The sequence below is a fragment of the Salvia hispanica genome, chromosome 3 (genome assembly GCF_023119035.1).
Source record: "Salvia hispanica cultivar TCC Black 2014 chromosome 3, UniMelb_Shisp_WGS_1.0, whole genome shotgun sequence".
NCBI lineage: Eukaryota > Viridiplantae > Streptophyta > Magnoliopsida > Lamiales > Lamiaceae > Salvia > Salvia hispanica.
In genome coordinates, this window is record NC_062967.1 from 12,063,448 (window position 1) to 12,077,254 (window position 13,807).

Sequence of the window (13,807 nt, forward strand, 5' to 3'; positions counted from 1 at the left end):
TCGCTTTTGTATTCAATTTTCAATTTCAACACTACATTTGCAAAGTCCAGTAATAACCTGATCAAGAATGTCAGCTACGTGTATATATCATATCCAAACTAGTACTCCTAGTAATTAGTATTCCTGTATTAAGATAGTTGAGTCATTTTTTTACCAAAATAATTTTATTCTCAATTATACTTTATTCTCTATATTTTAACTTTTAAACATCAATTTATGCCAAAAAAAAATGTTACAACTATCTTGGAACGAAGTGAGTTAAATCATTCTATCAATTCATGTAACTAGTCCAGGATTGGATTGTATCCAACTACCAGCCTTCTGTTTCTTTTCTTGCCATTTTCTGATCATCTTCTTCAGCTGAAACACACCGCTTCGAGTGCCATTCGCACCATATATCTTCGACAGGATCGAGTAAACTGCCGGATGATCTTTTTCCACTTTAGATATTCCCATTGCTGCAAACTCACCAACTTCCAAACAAGAATGCAGCCCACAAGCCCCGAGCAGTGCGCCCCACACAACCACATCCGGCTCAAACGGCATCCTCTTAACCAACTCTTCAGCCTTCTCTAGCTCACCCGCCCTACCATACAAGTCCACCATACACGAATAATGCTCCATCTCTGCCTCCAACCCATACTTCGCCTGTATTGAGTAGAAAATCTCTTCAGCTTCTCTCACCTTCCCCCCGTGCACACATGCCGACAGAACATTGATAAACGAGATCTGATCAGGGAGCACGCCACTCAAGGTCATCCTCTCAAACTCCTCCAACGCCCTATCTGCAAGTCCGTGCCTTCCACAGCCTCCAATAATCGAGTTCCATGACACTAGATTCTTCACTGGCATGGACTCGAACACAGAGAATGCAGCGACTATGTCGCCACATTTCGCATACATGTTGAGAAGGGATGATCCCAACACCACATCAACAGGGATACCGAGCTTCAATAGACACGCGTGAGCCTGGCTGCCCATCACAAGAGACGAGCAGCCCGCACAGGCATCAAAGACACTCGAAAAGGTATAATGATTCGGGCGAACTCCTGAGCTCATCATTGCAGGAAACATGTCTAGAGCCTCCGTAAACTTCTCACCCTGAGCACACCCCCTTATCATTGCAGTCCAAGAAACTACATCTTTTTCAAGTAGACTGTCAAAAACTTCCTTTGCTTCATCAACCATCTTGTTCTTCATCAATCCATTAATGATGATGCTCCAAGAAAAAGCATTTCTCTTAGGCATTAAATCAAACGCCGTCTTTGCTTCACTCATCATCCCAAATTCAATATAACCTAAGATCAACACATTGCAGGGCACCACATCTACCACTTCGATCTCATCGAACACCCTGCGAAAACCATCGCGATCAGCCAAGCCAACATATCCCCTCATTAAAGCAGATCCCAGATAGATATTCAGATCAAGCCCTAGACGGGTCACGAGCCCGTGCAGCTGCGGAACCATGACATCGAACTCCGAATTCAAAAACGCGCTCATGAGCACTGCAAACGTGAGCTCAACCGGCCTCCGATCGCTCGCCATCATTCGTAGAAAGTGGCGGAGAGCCTTGTCTGGGCTCTGGGCGTCGCGGAAGCCGGAAAGCAGGGTGTTCCAAGAAACGACGTCTCTGTGAGGCATTTCGTCGAACAGCTTCTGGGCTTCTTGGAAATGGCGGGATTTGATGTAGCCATTGATCAAGGAGTTCCAGGAGACGGTGTTTCTCGAGTGGGGATAATCGTCGAACAGTTTGCGTGCGTCGCTGACATTTCCGCTGCGCACGCAATTGTTGATCTTGTGATTCAGAGTAACAGTCGAAAGTGTGTGGGTGTGGAATCGAGCAGCGCTGAAGAAGAGAGGGGCTAATGATTTTTGTGTGCGCATTGAAATGCTCTGATTTGGAGCCAAAGTTTTATGAATTTGAATGTAATATATATACTGATTTTTAGAACAAAAAAAAAAAAAAAAGAGCTATGGGAATAATTGAAAAATGATTTTCATTTGATCACATTTATTATTAATTGTGTATTTGAGATATTGTACTCATCTACGTTAATGAATCAATATATTAGTTTATTATTAATATATCATTAATTGGGTCCTACGTTTTCAATTGAGTACTCTTAATTTCAGTCACTCATATAAAATTGTACTACTAGTATATTAAATTTTATTTTTCGGATATTTATATCTTGCAATGATGCATAAATGGTTGAAACTAATTAATTTAATTTCCTTCCCCTTTTCAAGTTGGGGTTTCTGAAATTCTTTGAGTTATTTTGATATTTATTTACTTTTATAATTAATTATATAAGTTTTTATTTAAAGTTCTCTTTTAAATTTTAATTTATTAAGATTTGTATTCGACTTATCAAACGACATTTCACAATTGTTTATGGCGTCATTCATTCTACTATATTCTTAGTAGAATCATACTCCATGAAGTTCATTTAATACGAATGATATATTTATAGTAAATGATTCATATTGGTCTCAGAGTATCCGCAGCGGGGGCGTGTCCGTCCGTGCCAGTGGCACGCCCCACCGCCGTCCGCTGCCGCAAGCCGTTCGTCCGTGCCAGCGGCACGACGCTACTCTTAAATAAGAGCACGTCCGTGCCGCTGAGCAGCCTTACGTGGCGGGCTGCGATTGGCCAACGGCAAAGCCTTTGGCAAATTTGATTTTTTCTTTTTCTTTTTAAAAAAATTGGAAAATAATATTTTAAAAAAAAGAAAATTTAGATCCCAAAAAATAGAGCTGTTTATGGATGTTTTTTTTTATTTTTTTATATACCAAAATCATCTATAAATACACACATTCATCATCCACTTTTCACATCAAATTATCTCTCATTCATATTTTTTCATACTAATCATCTACATCTTCCTCTCTTACTCAAACTCTCTCTAAAAAAAATTCAAAAATGGATTTCACCGATCTCATGTGGAAGCAGAGCGCGAAGAACAAGAATACCAGGAACAATATCGTGCCGCCTATGAAGCCTATGTCGCCGCCAATACCCCCGCCCCTCCTCCTTGACCAACTAGATCAACTCGCCGCTACATCCGTCGTGATCGGGAGGGAGCCAACGAAAGGCTCGTTGCCGACTATTTTTTCGACCAGCCGCGATTTCCAGAAGATTACTTTAGGCGCCGTTTTCGCATGTCAAAACGGTTGTTTACGCGTATTGTCAACACATTGTCCTCCCATGTTGAATACTTTCAATTAGATATAGACGCAACTGGTCAGCAAAGTCTCTCGGCGTTGCAAAAGTGTACTTATGCCATTCGACAACTTGCTACTGGACAAACGGCTGACCTCTTCGACGAGTATTTGCATGTGGGTGAGTCAACTGGAATCCTATACCTCAAAATTTTTGCGACGGTGTTCGTTCTACTTTCGGCGAGGAATTCCTTCGGGCACCCACCACCGAAGATTGTCAACGGTTGCTTCATCTTCACAAAACAGTCCACGGTTTTCCCGGTATGCTAGGCAGCATTGACTGCATGCATTAGAAGTGGAAGAATTGCCCGACTGCTTGGAGGGGGCAATACTTAAGCGGCCACAAACGCGGCGGCCCAACGCTTATCCTTGAAGCGGTCGCCGACTACCGCCTATGGATTTGACATGCATATTTCGGTGTTGCCGGATCCAACAACGACTTGAACGTGCTCTATTCTTCACCACTCTTCGATGATGTTTGAATGGTGTAGCACTGGCGATCGACTTCACCGTCAACGGAAATGCATACCACATGAGTTATTATCTCGCCGATGGTATCTACCTAAGGTGATTGACTTTTGTGAAGATTGACCCGAGACAGATTCTTTTTGCGCAGCGTTAAAAGTCTGCTCGGAAAGACGTCGAAAGAGCTTTTGGGGTCCTTCAAGGCCGATTCAACATTGTGAAGGCCCCGTCTCGGCTGTGGTACGTTAAGAATATCGCCGATATCATGTACACGTGTATTATCTTGCACAACATGATTATAGCTGACGAAGGACCGATGACGGCTAACTTTTATGACGAGGATGAAGCTAGAAGCTCAACCGCGAGGTCTCACCCACGCCGAGGTGTGCATACGACGATGGACGAGAGGATCGAAACAAGACACACAATGCGCGATACAAGAACCCTCATTGAGCTACAAAAAAGACCTAATCAAACACATTTGGGCGAAATTCGGCAACGAGTAGTGAGTCTTTTAAATTTATTGAATTTAATTATGTATTTTTTATTTTCTAGGATTTAATTATATATTTTTATTTTTTAGTATTTTAATTATGTAACTTTTATTTTTTAGGATTTGATTATGTCATTTTATATTTTACTCTATTTTTATATTGTAGAAATGTTTTTAGTAATTGAAGTATTTAAATTGAATAATAGAATGTTGGGACCCTTAAGCTTGTCCTTGCGGAAGAGCATGGATGTGGGAGTTATGCTCTTACCTAAGGACATGGAGTAAAAGTGGGTCCGGGCCCACCTTCGTACTATTAAATGAGAGTACGGATGGAGATGCTCGTCGTGGATACACATCTTTGGTTGATGCAAATAGTTGTGGATGTAGTGTACATCTTTGATTTTTGTGAAACTAACTAGTAAGTAGAAACAATAATATTAGGCTCATATTGGGAATATCAAATTAAAGCGAATTTAAATATTTTATGCCGTAATTTAACAAAGGGAACGCTGGCTGCTGGCCTCTTTTCAAAAATCACAATGTTTACGATCTTGAAATTCAAATCGAAGAGAAATGTAGCGAAGCACACAATATTTATATAAATAGTAGAGGCTGCATAATGCTGCTGCAGTGTCCAAATTTATGACTTGGATCCACTTAATTTTTTATAAAGAGAGTCAATCTCCACCTGCAAATTACAATATTGTATAATAAGATTTCGTTTGGTAATTCACAAACTTAGTTCATTTTATATGAATGCAGCATTTTTACCTTGTACAGCTTGAGCAGTCTGTCTCTCCTTTTCTTCAATGTTGCAGTCACCAATTCCTTTTCAGATAATTCGAATAGCTGAGGCTCTATAATTACACCTTTGATATACTCAAATCCTCTCAACTGTTTCCATCCAACAAAACCAATATTAGTAAAACATCGATAAATAATTATAGCGACTTTGAAGAGATCTCGATACATTATTGGGCTTTCTTGGGCTCTTGTTCCTATGTGGATACGCCACTGCTAATAAAGTTCCTAAAATCGAGACTAACCTTGTTTCTCTCGGCCGTAGCCTTGAGCTCAAGAAGAATATACTCATTGAGTTGATCAAGGATGCATAGGTCTAAAAACGACCCTTTGTACCCATTCTTTTGTGCCCATTTCGTCGTGTTTTCTTCGTTTGGAACCACCACCGCCACCAGCATCGACTTGAAGCTATCTCCGAACACCCATATCTGGAGGGAACAACCATTCCACATTTAGATAATCGCATATTTAACACAAGATAAGATTGAACCCGAGACCTCTCATTTTCACAACGAAGAGGTCTCGGGTTCGAGACGTTGTAGGAAGGCTTACATCTTCAGCAATAGGTGTAATACCATAAACTTTTTCAAGATGTTCAAGAGCAACATACTCTCCTTGAGAGAGCTTGATCAGATTCTTCTTCCTATCAATGATTTTTATTACTCCATTAGGCATCATCTCTCCTATGTCACCTGAATCATAAACAAAGTAAGATATCAGATAAGTTTTATAACCATATAATTGACCTATACTTTCATGTATGCAACAAAAAACCTGTGTGGAACCATCCATCTATCACTGCTTCTTGTGTCAATTCCGGGTTCTTGTAGTAACCGACAAACGGAGACTTGGGCTTAAGGCATATCTCGCCACGAGAAGGCTCCCCGAGAGGGTCATACCCCATCTCTGGAACCTCCTCCAGTCGCAGCTCAGTGTAAACGAATGTTGACCCGACTGCTCCCACCATGGACATCTCGTCCGGGTAGCCAAGGGTCGACAGCCCACAACTCTCCGTTAAACCTGCACATTACTTGTTGTTATACTCATTGAAAACTACGAAAAAAATATAAAGTTCCTACCATATCCTTGTGTAACAAAAGCACAGGAGGTGACCCTAAGGAACTCCTCCACCTCACTGCTCAACGGGGCGCCCCCTGAGACTATGAGACGCAGCCTCCCGCCTAGCCTGCTCTTGACCTTCCTGAAAGCTATGAAATCGGCCAAGGGCGACGCGTCCTTCTGTTTGTACCCTTTGTTCATCCAGTGAAGCTTGCTGCAACACAACATGAAAACTTATTAGTACTACCATAAATTCAACAAGATTAATATAATAGTTGAAGTCATTACTATCTGTAAAGCAAGTGGAAAATTCCCCTCCTCCTCCAGTTGAGATCTTCAAGTGCTTTCAACACTCCTGAAGAGAGAGAGAGAGAGAGAGAGACAGAGGTTGCTAAGCACCACAGCTGAGTTAAATGCATAAAAGTAAAAGTAAAAGTAAACATCTCTTGCCTTCATGAATTCGCTCGAAAACTCTTGGAACACCTGCCAGAAACGTCGGCTTCAGCTCTATCAAGTCATCCCTAATCTCATTGATTTCCTTCGTTTCGAAAAGACATCAGATATCAGGTCATGGCATGAGAGAAAGAGAGAGAGGGAGAGAGTTAACTAACCCCATGATAGTAGCCAACAGAAGCACCCTTGTGGAAGAAATACTCTTCGATCATTCGATCAAGGATGTGAGCGAGGGGCAGGAACGATATATACACATCGTCCGTGGTCATCTATACATCAAGAATCATCAAAATTTGAAACTCAGCAGCAAGAAAAGAAATGATTAAAACAGAACTCACTTTGTCTTCAAACTGCTCCATGAAGAGATCGACTCCTTTTATGTTGGTCACCACGTTTTCGTGAGTCAGAACAACTCCTTTCGGATCACCACTCGTGCCACTCGTGTACATGATCGTGCATATGGTATCCGGCTCGGGTGGTGACACCTTGCACGGATTGTCTTTCCCCTGAAGCAATCAGAATTCAGTCGAAAAAATGCCCAACACACACAGCAGTTTCACCAACAAGAATCATCAATGGATCATACCAACAAACTTACTTTATTAAGAAAATCATTCCATGAATATGTTTGAATACCAATTGCAGCAGTCTTCTCCTTCTGTTCCTCTGTGAATGATGTGAAGCAAACCATCACTGCATCCGAGAAATGAAAACGATCAATAAAATACTACTATTACTTAAGCAATTAGGCAAATTAGAGATTCACACTCACATTTTAGCCTCTGAGCATGAACACATTCCGGATTTAGGAGCTGCGACAGACACATGTTATATTACATCCGGTGCTAATGAGGCAAAATACGAAGCCAAAGCAATGAGTGTACGTTGTCTTAGTGCTTACTTGTTTAACTTTCTTGTCTTGAACGAAAACAACATCGATCTCAGAATGATCAAGTATATAGTTGACAGCTCCCGGCCCTGCTCCACGCCAAAACTCTCAGGTAAATTAACAACAAGAACTCATAAAACAGAAATCCATGAAGTTTAAGTTACCGAGTGTGTCATAAAGAGGAACGCAGATTAAGCTATGCGCGCTACAAGCCTGAAACAAAAGAAGTAAATCCGAGAAAATGTAACGAAAGTGAAAAAATAAATCGGAGAAAGAGAAGATCAAGAGTTGATATCAACCTCCATTGCCACAACCCATTGAGGGCAGTTCATTCCATATATTCCAACTCGAGCACCCTAAAATGTGAGCACATTTTAATCAAATAATTTGCTATAAGTAGTATGTGTGTGTGTGTGTGGATTTTCTTACAGGTTCATAGCCATGAGCCCTCAAAGCAGAACCAGCTTGTAAAACCTCTTCATACACTTGCCTGTAAGTCTTCCATTTATAAGGCCCCCACTGCAAACCAAAGAGTTAAAAAAACATCAAGAATAAATTCAAGAAAATATAAGTTTTTCTTCCAAAAATGTACCTTATCATTCAGCAACTCGCGCCATCCTAGCATCCTATTATCGGAATGCTTTTCGACCGATGATCTGCGTGTTTAAACTCAATCCATAACAACATTCTAAAAGAGCTAGCCATGTAGTGGTAAAAATATACTATAAAAATCATAAAAAAGTTTTACATGAAAATCTTCCAAATAGTGGAGGACTCCGGCTCAATGGGAGGGTATTCGTGCTGGGAGAGAGGATTCCGGTACACGGGCCCCACGGAGAGCTCCCCATCCCGGCCCTTCTTGCCTTCTTCCACTATGACTGTGAATTTCTTCTTCATCATCTCCTGCAAGAAGTAAAAGCAGAGGATAAAAAATGATCCAAAGTGTGATTTTGGGAGAGTGTGAATGTGCAAGACTTAAGAACTCGAAATGCCCCACCATCATAAATGCAAGAAAGGACCAATATATGCTTTTGTTTGATACAAAATAAATACTCTCAGCTGATTTCACATTGTTAGTTGGAGCAATGAATTAACTTTTCATGTATATCAAACACCAGAATGAGTCTTGGTTGACTAGAAAAATCAAGAAAGAAATAAGGAAAACTGAGCTAAATGAGGCAATATATATGAACTTACAGCAGCAGCCGAAAACCACGATTCTTTCTTTGTTCCTTTGTTGGCAAGGGTGGTGCCGTGGTGGAGTTCCTTATACTAGCAAGTTTGGCGATATTGAATGCAATAACTGCCATTTTCTAAGGCCATGTGTACTATTACTTACTAACTAACTAATTAATTAATTAGCACTGGAACAAACCTATGAGCAGTCAATTATTTTGGCATACAGACATGAAAACTTGGTGTGTTAGATTAGATTGCATTGCAGAAAATAGAATTGTCTGTGTTAAGGGAGATGGGATTTGAGAAGATATTTCTGGAATGTAGTGTTGAGTGATAGTTTTGATAAAGACGCCCACCATGTGCGCTCCGTATCTATCTATACATCCATACACATCCATCTAGTGTGTTTGGAATGTTGGAGTAATTTTTATTTATTTATTTCTCTATATTTTTAGAAAATGAGTAGTAATTCATTCGTTCTACCCTCTTTCCTTTTTAGTTCGTTTCATAAGAGCATACATTTTTTAATTTTAAAATTTTTTCTCTCTCTAATAAGGTAAAATTCATTCATCCGTTCCACAAGAATATGCATGCTCTTAGCTAAGAGCACCGCTCAGCGGCAAAAGCACACGTGACACCCACTTCACCCCCTCTCGTTTTTGTCTGTTTAAATATTTTTAATCATGTAAATATGAAAAAAAGCTAGAAATTTTTAAAAAAAAATCCCAATGACTATTTTATGACTATTTTTTATAAAAAATTTATTTCATATTTTATCCCTAAGTTCATCCAAATTATCTATAAATACCATCATTCATTACCCAAAATTTTTACATGAAACCAAACTATCGCTTAAACATTTTTCTCAATTCAAGTATGTCTAGAGGAATGGGACGAGACAGGTCGAACCAAGCTAAAGGAAGGTAACGAGATGGGCCAAACTATACGACCCTCAATTCTTCCATAGCTATTTTATTTCAAATGTTGTACGTCGCTAAAACGACCGACACTTCCCGTATGTCGCCGTTAGAACAGTGACACACCAACAAACAATTGTACTCCTCATGTCTCGTTTGAACATGCCACCACTGGAAGAGTAATTTTTTTTATTTCTATAACTATGATTTCAAATTTTTAATATGATTTTAAAATTTTAGGATTTAAATTATGTACTATACGTATTAAATTTTTAGGAATTGTAATGTCATTTTCAGTTTTTTTTAATGAATTGAAATTTTATTATCAATGAAATATTTTTAGTAATTGTAGTTTTTAAATTGAATAATAAAAGGGATATTGGTATCTAAAATCATGAACTTTGATCAAATTTTGGTATTTTCCATAAATTTAAAATTGGTCTAAAATATCACAAACTTTACATTTTGTTTGTTAGTTTCCATGGCAGCCCAAAAAGATATCTCCGGCGAAAATCTTATTATACGTGTACAATCGTAAAATGTTTATGATATTTTAGATTAGGGGTAACTGCTTTTAAAGTCACCAACTTTCCATGAATTCCGGTTTTTCCCACGAACTTTAAAAAGTTCGTGTAATGTCACGAACTTTATTGTCGGTTGTCATTTTCCCATGTCAAGTTTTCCAGTCTGATTCAAACTGTTCGTTTCCTATTAAGACAATGTCCAAATTCTTTTATCTTACTATCGTTATCTTCGTCTTTGAAATAGCTTCACGTGGGTATCTTGTACGCCTCAATCGGAACTCGGATGAAGAAGTTATGACCATTATGATAGTACAAGGTCGCACAAAGGTCGCAGCCTTCATCAAATGGCCATAACTTCTTCATCCGAGTTCCGATCGAGGGGTACAAGGTACCCACGCGAAGGTATTTCAAAGACGAAGATAACAATAGTAAGATAAAAGAATTTGGACATTGTTTTAATAGGAAACGAACAGTTTGAATCAGACTAGAAAACCTGACATGGGAAAATGGCAACCGACAATAAAATTCGTGACATTACACGAACTTTTTAAAGTTCGTGGGAAAAAGCGGAATTCACGGAAAGTTGGTGACTTTAAAAGCAGTTACCCCTTTAGATTACTTTTTAGGTTTGTGACAAGTAGGATAAAAAGCTACGTAGGATAAAAAATACACGGAAGTTGGTTGGATATAATGATTGACCTGCCATGAGAAATAAGAAACAAAATGGAAAGTTTGAGATATTTTATACCAATTTTAAAGTTCGTGGAAAATACCAAAATTTGACCAAAATTTATGGTTTTAAGGACCAATATCCCATAATAAAATAGTGCGATCCATGAACAGTGAATAACATGTTCTTGAGAAAGAGCATGATTGCGGGTATCGTACCTTAGTTAAAAATAGAGAACAAAATATAAATGAAATTCCGGCCAGACCCATGAATAGTGAAAAGCATGCACGATTATGCATGCTCTTAATTTGTTGCTTACACGAAAAATATACTACTGTGAACCACCAAACAATGTATACCTCACCCAGTGGCGGACGGAGTTAAGAACAAGGGGTACGACGGTATCCCCAAAATTGTGAATAGCCTAGACCTAGTGGTAAAATTCTCCTAATTGATAGTTCAAGACCCAGGTTCGATTCTCCTTGGTGTAAATTTTACTACTACTCTTTAGTCTTGTAGTATTTTTATTTCTTTTGTTAACTGTTTTATTTTTGTTATTCTATTCAGTCTTGTATTTTCGTTAGCATTAATTAACTGTTAACTTTCAATATTACGTGTTATCATTGAATTTAATCATTTACTATTATTAATGATAGTGTTTAACTAATGTATGATTCTATAACTGTTAACTTTAGTCTTGTAGTATTTTTATTTCTTTTGTTAACTGTTTTATTTTTGTTATTCTATTCAGTCTTGTATTTTCGTTAGCATTAATTAACTGTTAACTTTCAATATTACGTGTTATCATTGAATTTAATCATTTACTATTATTAATGATAGTGTTTAACTAATGTATGATTATATAATAATTTTGTTATTTATTTTCTCATTTGTTTTTTACACAATAAAAGTGTTTAGTTGAATAATATTTATGGTTTTCAATTATGCTCATATTTTGACCTTAATTATATAGAAAATATGATGCATTTTTTTAAATGTTAAAATTTCTTAGAAACTAAAATATGTTCTCAATTATATAACAACCTCCATTTTTAATAGTGAAAATATTTTAATTAATGACACTTAAAAAAATCATCTATTTCTTTTATATAAAATGAAGTGTCTAACAGGAAAAAATTCGATTAAATTTTAAATCTTCAAGTCGATTTAATTATTATTGCACCCCCAATCCGAAGTTTCTGGATCCACCAATGACCTTACCTATAAAGTTTTAGTTTCTGTGATAATATTAATTACATTAAAAATTGAAAGTTTCATTCTCTTACGGTAGGAAACACATTTATCATAAATCTTTGCCACCGAGAACAAAATGTTTATTTGTTCACACTAATAAGATCAATTGTAATTCACTTCAGAAGAATATTTATTATATAAAACAAACACTGAAATTATATCTAGACCGCATAGCGCAGTGGATTAGCGCGTTTGACTTCGGATCAAAAGGTCGTGAGTTCGACTCCCACTGTGGTCGAATAAAATAGTTAACTATTTTTTGTTATGCTTTTGTTATTTACTATATGAGTACTACATTTTTATTACTCTCTCCATCCCATTTTAGGAGTCCCGATCACTTTTGCACCCCTGATTTGTAAAAAAACTTATTAAATAGTTAAAGTGGAAAAACGCAAATGTAGAGAAGAGTAGTATATGTTTTTAATGTTTTTAATGTGTATACTAGTAGTACATGGTTTTAATGTGTGTCATAATCAAGGATATGAACCCTATCTCATCACGGAAGAGTATGGGAAACCATTGGTGGACCACTGGACCAGCAGCCTAAATGTAGTTACAAATATTTGGATTCACAATTAATTAGTATTACTATCAAAGAGCCCCCTACGCTCTTATACTATAACGATGGTTCAACTGTTTCTATTGAAAACTAGGTACTGTACATTAAAATACATAATGAAGCCCGACGTTTTACATAGAGGAGGGTAAAGACGACATTTCACAACAATTTCATCAAGAGTACTAATATACTCCCTCCGTCCCGGATAATTCGGGTCACTTTGACCGGGCACGGGTTTTAAGAATTGTAATGAAAAGTGGGTTGAAAAAATTAATGGAATGTGGGTCCTACCTTTATATATTAGTTTTATAATAAAATGTGAGTAAGAATGAGTTAGTGGAATATGGGGTCCACTACCAAAAATGGTAAAAGTGAAGTGGGACAAATCATGTGGGACGGACCGAAATGGAAAACTGGGACGAATTATCTGGGACGGAGGGAGTATTAGTTAATTAGTATTATCTCAGATCCATCAATGCCTTTCTGTTGATTCATTGTGTATAAATCCAAATTTGGATTACAAAACATACTACAATGTAGAGTTTCCGAACAATAAATTTTACTCCCTCTGTTTCATAATAATATAGTCATTTTGTCATTTTGGTACATTACACAGTAATAGAGTCATTTCCCTTTTTAGTAAGAGTCAACACATTTTTCCACATCTACTTTACTCTCTCTTACTTTTTTCGCTCTTCATCTCTCTACCTTTTTCATTTTCCACTTTATTCTCCATTTACTTAACTCACCTAACACAATTTTTCTTAATCTCCATGCTGAAAAGAAACACCTCCACTACTATGAAACGGAGGGAGTACCATTTATAATACTGAAGCGATCATCCAAAGCTTTTCAAGTATTGTTACTATATTTTTAGACATTACATAAGACTTATTAGGAGAATCGAGCTAACCAACGAATATCAAACTATACTAAGTTTAAAACATATTTGAAAGATTATATTAGTTTTTACTAAAGAATAGTGTACGTACTATTAATACTCCCTCCGTCCCACAAAAGATGTCACACTTTCATTTTTAGTTTGTCCCACAAAAGATGTCACATTTCCTCTTTTAGAAAAAGTTCATTCTCACATCAATTATAAAATTATATTTTCTCTCACCACTTAACACACAAAATAACATCTCCTAAAATCTCGTGACATTTCTCAAGTGTGACATTTTCTCTGAGACGGAGTATATAATTATACAACAAAATTTTGAGAATAATTTGTGCATTTACAAGCAACTGAACTTATTTTATTTGAAAAAGTAATTCAATAATAATATTATTCGATATAAAAATGATTGAAATTATGT

The 13,807-nt window shown here is 37.4% G+C and overlaps 2 protein-coding genes and 1 non-coding gene across 4 annotated transcripts; 1 reads left to right on the forward strand and 2 right to left on the reverse strand.

The window, feature by feature from the left end:
• Window positions 1–192: 192 nt before the first annotated feature.
• On the reverse strand, window positions 193–1,890 carry LOC125212776 (pentatricopeptide repeat-containing protein At1g09410, mitochondrial-like). Its single transcript, XM_048113033.1, has one exon. The coding sequence runs from the start codon at window positions 1,885–1,887 to the stop codon at window positions 277–279; it is 1,611 nt and encodes a 536-aa protein (XP_047968990.1). The 5' UTR covers window positions 1,888–1,890; the 3' UTR covers window positions 193–276.
• Window positions 1,891–4,606: 2,716 nt separating this feature from the next.
• LOC125216324 (long chain acyl-CoA synthetase 1) lies at window positions 4,607–8,825 on the reverse strand. 2 transcript variants are annotated; one of them, XM_048118016.1, is made up of 19 exons: window positions 8,583–8,825; window positions 8,134–8,288; window positions 7,978–8,041; window positions 7,815–7,904; window positions 7,685–7,741; window positions 7,550–7,598; window positions 7,398–7,474; window positions 7,269–7,308; window positions 7,095–7,189; window positions 6,835–7,002; window positions 6,655–6,765; window positions 6,494–6,581; window positions 6,332–6,398; window positions 6,064–6,257; window positions 5,759–6,004; window positions 5,537–5,676; window positions 5,230–5,412; window positions 4,955–5,077; window positions 4,607–4,871 (listed from the first exon to the last, which is right to left on the reverse strand). In XM_048118016.1, the coding sequence occupies exons 2-19, from the start codon at window positions 8,283–8,285 to the stop codon at window positions 4,824–4,826; spliced, it is 1,992 nt and encodes a 663-aa protein (XP_047973973.1). In that variant the 5' UTR covers window positions 8,286–8,288; window positions 8,583–8,825; the 3' UTR covers window positions 4,607–4,823. The 2 variants fall into 2 exon arrangements, with proteins under 2 accessions (XP_047973973.1, XP_047973974.1); XM_048118017.1 differs by lacking the exon at window positions 8,583–8,825 and having other exon boundaries at window positions 8,134–8,339.
• A 3,268-nt stretch (window positions 8,826–12,093) lies between these two features.
• Window positions 12,094–12,167, forward strand: TRNAR-UCG. The gene has a single exon. It is a non-coding gene; the product is annotated as a tRNA-Arg (tRNA).
• The last annotated feature ends 1,640 nt before the right edge of the window (window positions 12,168–13,807 follow it).

Coding starts and splice junctions, on each gene's coding strand:
- LOC125212776 (XM_048113033.1), bottom strand. CDS start 1,887: ATGCGCACACAAAAATCATTAGCCCCTCTCTTCTTCAGCGCTGCTCGA.
- LOC125216324 (XM_048118016.1), bottom strand. CDS start 8,285: ATGATGAAGAAGAAATTCACAGTCATAGTGGAAGAAGGCAAGAAGGGC. Junction 7,003..7,094: donor GGAATGATTTTCTTAATAAA/GTAAGTTTGTTG, acceptor TGATTGCTTCAG/GGGAAAGACAATCCGTGCAA. Junction 5,078..5,229: donor CTACGGCCGAGAGAAACAAG/GTTAGTCTCGAT, acceptor GGATGGAAACAG/TTGAGAGGATTTGAGTATAT.